This window comes from Sciurus vulgaris (genome assembly GCF_902686455.1).
Source record: "Sciurus vulgaris genome assembly, chromosome: 8".
Classification (NCBI taxonomy): domain Eukaryota; kingdom Metazoa; phylum Chordata; class Mammalia; order Rodentia; family Sciuridae; genus Sciurus; species Sciurus vulgaris.
The window spans coordinates 50,868,513-50,874,512 of NC_136468.1; the positions used below are offsets into that span (position 1 = coordinate 50,868,513).

General features: G+C 44.5%; 1 protein-coding gene across 1 annotated transcript in view; it reads left to right on the forward strand.

The window, feature by feature from the left end:
• Positions 1 to 5,049, forward strand: part of LOC306667636 (protein lifeguard 3-like) — a gene marked incomplete at its 5' end in the record, with an annotated part of 31,201 nt that extends 26,152 nt beyond the window's left edge. Inside the window, 2 exons of the mRNA XM_079150380.1 lie at positions 1,553 to 1,600; positions 4,442 to 5,049. Of these exons, the coding sequence (XP_079006506.1) occupies positions 1,553 to 1,600; positions 4,442 to 4,594 (201 nt within the window). The 3' untranslated portion in view covers positions 4,595 to 5,049. The remainder of the gene's footprint in view (positions 1 to 1,552; positions 1,601 to 4,441) is intronic.
• Positions 5,050 to 6,000: the final 951 nt, after the last annotated feature.

Sequence of the window (6,000 nt, forward strand, 5' to 3'; positions counted from 1 at the left end):
AGGATTTTAGGAAGAGAAATGTCCCAGCGAGAAAAAGAGGAGGGAGCTGATGCAGGATGGGAGAGCTGTCAAACCACACTGGCATATCTGGTCCCCAGGGCAGGAAAGCAAAGGGAGTTTGGTGAACATTCTAGATGTGGCATAGTCTAAGGTGGGGACACAAGGCCTTCATCCCCTACCTCCAGGAAGGGCCCTGCTGCTCCCAGCCAGTGATGGGCCAGTTTGTCGAAGACAAACTGAAGTGGGTTGCATGGCCTCATAGCTGGGGCTCGAGTCACTATCCTGCCCTCCTGGGAGCTGAAGGTCTGTGAGGTCCGTTCTATTAACAGCCACGATGGCATCACTGGGTGGTACATAGGCAGGGGATCTAGTTTGTGAATACTGAGCCTACTCTACACTGCAGTTGGCCTTCCCCAAGAGGGTCTTGAGGTAAACCTACTGGCAGGGCAGGCCTGGACCTGCTTCTGTGTGTAGCTTGTTTGAAGCTTAAGGGGTGTGGGAGAGAGGCCCCTGTGACATGTTCCAGTGAGCAGCCTGCAGGAGGCTCCTTGTTTCAGTCCAGATTTTTTTCCTTTGATATATTCATTGAGATCTTGCTCAGTATCAGACATAGGCACACTGAACTCTCACAGCATTTCTGAAAAGTACAGTCTGGAACTACTGTGGCCTCCAAACAGCGTCACCAATTCCCAGTCCCCCTTCTGCACCATGAACCTTGCCTGGCCAGCAGAGTGCACTTGCCCATCCCTCCCAGGCTGGGTTTTCCCTGACTGTAGTGTTTGACATATTGTTCTCAGGTGTTGTGCACCCCGGCCTTGTCCTCTTCCCAAACGCTTGGATATTCAGCTAGTCCCACGTTCTGGTCAGGACTCTCTTGGTTGTAAGGAACACATCCCATCCAGACTAGCTTGAGGCAAAAAATCTCATGGAACTCCTGGGTGGGAAGAAGATCTGGGTTCACAGGAACAGAAACCCTGCCTTCCTTTCTGGGGCTGGCATGACTGGCCCCCTCTATTTGTGCAGTAAATCTCCAGCAAGCATTGGCCAGTGACAACAGCCTCTGCTGCTTGGATCCCTCTAGCCTGGGAACTGATTTCTGACTGGCCTGGCACATCTATTAAGCCAGTTACAGAGGAGCAGAATTTCCTGGTCAGTTAGCAGAGTCACTGTCTTCAGAGAGGATGTCTTCCACCTCTCCTCACACCTTCCAGCTAGGGAGTATGAAGTCACTCTGTCCCCAGGACTGCCTGTTCTATGAGCCATGAGGGCTGATTCTCTAGAAAGACTGCGAGGATGAGGCAAAAGAGAACACGTCCAACACCTTCTCCTTGCCCTGTCATGTAGGAGAGTCAGCACTTACTCAAAGAATACTACTTGGCATGTGTGAGGTTGGTTTCCCTTTGCTTATATATTGGAATTGAGTGGATATTGTTGACTATGTTCGACTTTCTTGATATTGGGGCCTTATCCATCAGCAGCGACCTAAGCAAACCCTTTGGTGATTCCAAATAGTCTTGTTCTTAAGCTACCATTGTTTTCTTTCTCTCCTCAGTGGCTGCACGTGCTGTATGCCGGACTCGGAACAGTGCTCTTCTCCATGGTAAGTCCATCTCTCCCTCCCTCGTTGAAGAGTGTGGTTTCCGCGCCAGTCACGTGGGAGTCGGTAATTCACTAGAAACCCACGGGCAACTTGCTGCCTCTTAAAAAGTCATACTTAAAACCATAACCACCCCCAAGAGAGTTGGATGGTCTTCGCAACCCACAAAAACATGGCTTTTCTTCAAAGAGTCAATATTTAAGAAGAGAACAAAGATTACGTGTAATCCTTGGTGCTTACTAAAGCAGGATGTGATTTCATTTTCTCCCTTAGACCAGTGTCTCTTTTTCTATTCTTTCATAACATGGACTTCTCATAGGGACTGGCCAGGGTCATGGTCAATGCATCTGGCAAATTTTCCTTCCATTTTGACCTGTCTCTTGCTCATATCTGCACAATTATTTCAAGGAACATTTGATTTAAAAGGTACTACATGCACTTGTTTTAAAATTCAAACAGCATAGAAGATTACAAAAGGATGAGAAAAACCTCCCTTGGATTCCCCATCCACTGTAAGCAGTTTCTGGGAGTCCTTTCAGAATTTCTTTGCACATGAGCACCATTCCTCTTGCACTAATGTAGACCTACTATTTATAATGTTTTGCTTTGGTTTTTTTCACTTAGAAGTAATGTTCTCCACATACTGGCAGATCTAGGTTCGAGCTCACTCTTTTTCAGGGCTGCCAGTTATTCCCTCGTTTACTTTTATCATGTCACTTCTTTTAGGGATTTTGTCTTATTATTTTTTGCAGTGCTGGGGATCAGACCCAGGGCTTCATGTGTGAAGCAAGCACTCTATCACTGAGCTACACCTCATTCCTTAGGGTTTTTCTATTCTGAAAATTTCCAGATATAACCAGAAGTAGAGTGCCATGTATTATCATCAAGCTTTAAAATCATTCACATTTTGCTTTATCGTTTTCCTTTTAGATGCTGTTATTAGAATTGTGTTGTATCTTTTAAATGTTAGAAAGGTTTATACCCAGGGCTTAGGGTTCAGTATACACATTTCAGTTTTCCCATTTCTACTGTTGTAATGGGACTGATTTGTGCCCAATCCTCCTCCTCTTCCACATGCTCAGCCTTGTGTGTTGCTGTTTGCTGTGGTGTCTCTTGTGGCCCATTTTAGGCACAGTTTGTTTCCATGCAAAAGTATATTGATGTTCTGTTCCCCATAGGCAGGCAGAGTAAAAACTCTTATAGGCTTAGGGAGGTCACCCAACACCAAATAGACAGCTGGATGAGAAAACTGTGTGTTTTAACCATCAGAGGTGTGATAGGGAGTGAGGCAGGGTACCACACTTCCAAATGCTCCTGGAGGGTCTGAATCCTGGCTGGGGTTTCCCTGGGTGTTGTCTGGGTCTTCAATGGAGTCCTGGGCCCTGGGCCCCTTGGAGGGGGATGAGCAGCTGGATCTCTGCTCTTTCCTCTCCCACTTTCCTGTCTGCCCTTAAACACACAACCACTCCTAACCAACCAGTCCATGCCTGCGGAATGATTAGGAGTTGGCATCCTCCTCTCTTGTAAGAACAAGATAAACTCAGGGATTTTTTGGATGGAAGAAAGAGGGAAAAGCACTTCTGCAAAGGAGTTAGGGCTCCAGGGTGAAGATAGAGGCTAAGACAAAGCTGAATGCTCAGCCCCTTTTGAGTGACCAAAGGTCCCATTTTGCCTAGGACTGAGGGGTTTCCAAGAACACCTAAAAGTCCTGGGAGACTTGAAATGGTGGGCCACTCCAGCCGTTTTTCCTTCCAAAGGTGCTGGGATGAGACCCAGGGATGAAGGGGTAAGGGACTCAGCAGTTCAGGTGAGACACCTGCTCTGGCATCCGCCTAAGGGATGCACTAATATAACCAAGGCTCCGTTAAATCTGGCCCACCTCAATCAGGCTGTCCCCATACTATGTGAGATGACATGTCATGAACCCGGTGTGAGGCTGCCCAGGAAGGACCCGATACCTTATCCTGTTCCTTTCCTCCCTTCTTCCTCCTCCTCAAGGCCATGAGGGAACCAGGAGCCAGGGGGAGCCAGCACCTGAACGCCTGGGAAAGGTTTCACTGAAGTGAATATTGCTCTCAAATGGACTTTTAAAAAAAAATCTTTAAAACTCCAAGGATTCTCTCTACATTGTGTAGGTCTATCTGACAGGGCGTGGCCTCCTGCCGAGGCTCGGCCTGGATTCTGGATATAGGTAACTGCTCACTTTGCAACAAACACAAAAATGAGAGAGGGTGCTCTGGCTTTTTAAAAAATCTTGAGATTTTAAGACCTGATCATTGTACCTGCTGTAACTGAGTGAAAACATTTCTTTGGGGACTTAACCACATGTGAGTCCCCTCTTCTCCTCATTTCTATTTTGGATATACAGACACCATTACTAAACCATCTCCAATGGTAAGGTTTGCTGTCACCCAAAGCTCCATGAGTTCAGATTTCTTATTCTGTGTGAATCAAGTGTCTGGAAAGCTCTTTATTTTAATTATTTTTTAAGCAAGGGCATGGAAGGAAATCACAAATAGAGGGCATTTGGTAGTTTGAGCTCTGTGTCTGCTTTGTCTATTGGGTCCACATCATTAACCAAAGGTACAAAGATTTTTGGATTTGGAAAGCAAAGGACGGCTCAGATCTGGTCCCACAGACTTCAGGAAGAGGGGGCACTTGGTTTTATGGAGTACAGACTTGGGGACTTCATGCATGATTGAGGCTGTAAGAGTAATACATTTAGCCAAAATCTGACCTTCTGAAATACTTTTGTATTCTAGCTAAAATAGTTTTTTCCAGAGCATTTAGGACACGTGTTTGATAGACAACAGAAGTAGCTAATTCTTCTCCCTTTCCTTTAAGTACCTGGTGATGGATGTGCAGCTCATGGTGGGAGGGCGCCATCACCACTCTGACCTGGACCCTGAAGAGTATGTTTTTGCTGCCCTGAACATCTACTTGGACATCATCAACCTCTTCCTTTTTATTTTGCAACTGATTGGACTGGGACGGTAGTGATATGGCCAAGGCTGGCTGGCTTGTGCTGAGAAGAGGGAAGGAGGGACACTTGGGACGTGTTGCCAGGCTCAGACATGCAAAGGTCACCACTTCCTAAGCCCTTCTATTGAAAAGACAATACTTAAGAAAATTTTTTTTTTTGACAAAGTTAAACATTCAAAGGTAGCTGTTGCTGATATTACTTTTAGTTCCACTGTCAAATAGCAAAACTTTTGGGAGGACATTTAAAATTTTTATAAACTCAAAAAAAGGAGTATCATACTAACAAACATTTGTAAGGTGCCCATTATTTTGTTCAAGTTTTCCAGGCACTATTTAATGCTGTACACTTCTCGCTACGTGAATAAAATTGATTACAGAAATTTAAAGTTGTTTCTTTCTTTACTCTTGATTTGAGCATTCTGTGGGAATATTTTAGTGTACTGTTATTATTTTCAGTACTGAGGACTGAACCCAGGGATGCTCTATCAGTGAGCTATACCCCTAGCCGCCCCAAACCCTGCTCTTTTAGAGACAGGGTCTTGCTAAGTTGCTGAGACTGGCCTCAAACTTGTGATGTCCCTGCCTCAGCTTCTCATGTTGCTGGGATTACAGGCATGTACCACTGCACCCAGCAATGCATCTTATATTTTTTAATAGTAAGATAAACCAAAAAGCCAGGTACAGTGACACAGGTTTGTAATCCCAGACACTTGGGAGGCAGAGATAGGAGAATTGCAAGTTTGAGGCCAACCTCAACAATTTAGTGAGGTCCTAAGCAACTTAGTGAGACTCTGTCTCTAAATAAATAAAAAAAAAAAAAAGACAAGAGGAGGATGTAGCTCATGGTAAAGCACTCCTGGGTGCAATCGCCAGTTCCAAAAAATAAGCAAAAAATCAAAGAACTCTGCCTTTATCCTGGACTCCAGTAAGACTGGAGACAGTAATATCTACAAGTAGAATTGAAAGAGGAACCAAGTTACTGTCCACGAAGGGCTCAGGACAGAGCGTAGCTGCTCTGTCGCCATTATGCCTGTACTTCTGGGCTTGACTCAGAGACCACTTCCTCTGATTGTGTGGGACAACTGGCTTCCTATTAAGTCCTGTTTTAAACTGAATTTTTATGTTTAATTGTGATAAAATATACATAAAATTGACTTCCTTATCCATTTTAAGTATACAGTCCAGTACACTGTTGTGCAACAAATCTCCCAAAGTTTTTATCTTGCAAAATTCAAGCTCTGTGTTTATTAAACAACAAGAAGTCCATAACCTTTGGGTTGAATTATATATTTATAAATACAGCCAGTTTATGTTCCAGAAGGTCACAGGATATACAGATCTTGACATTTCTTCTGGATTCTCACAGATCACTGGGATGAGATACTTGATTTTTTTTTTTTCATTCAGATGTAAAAGATTAC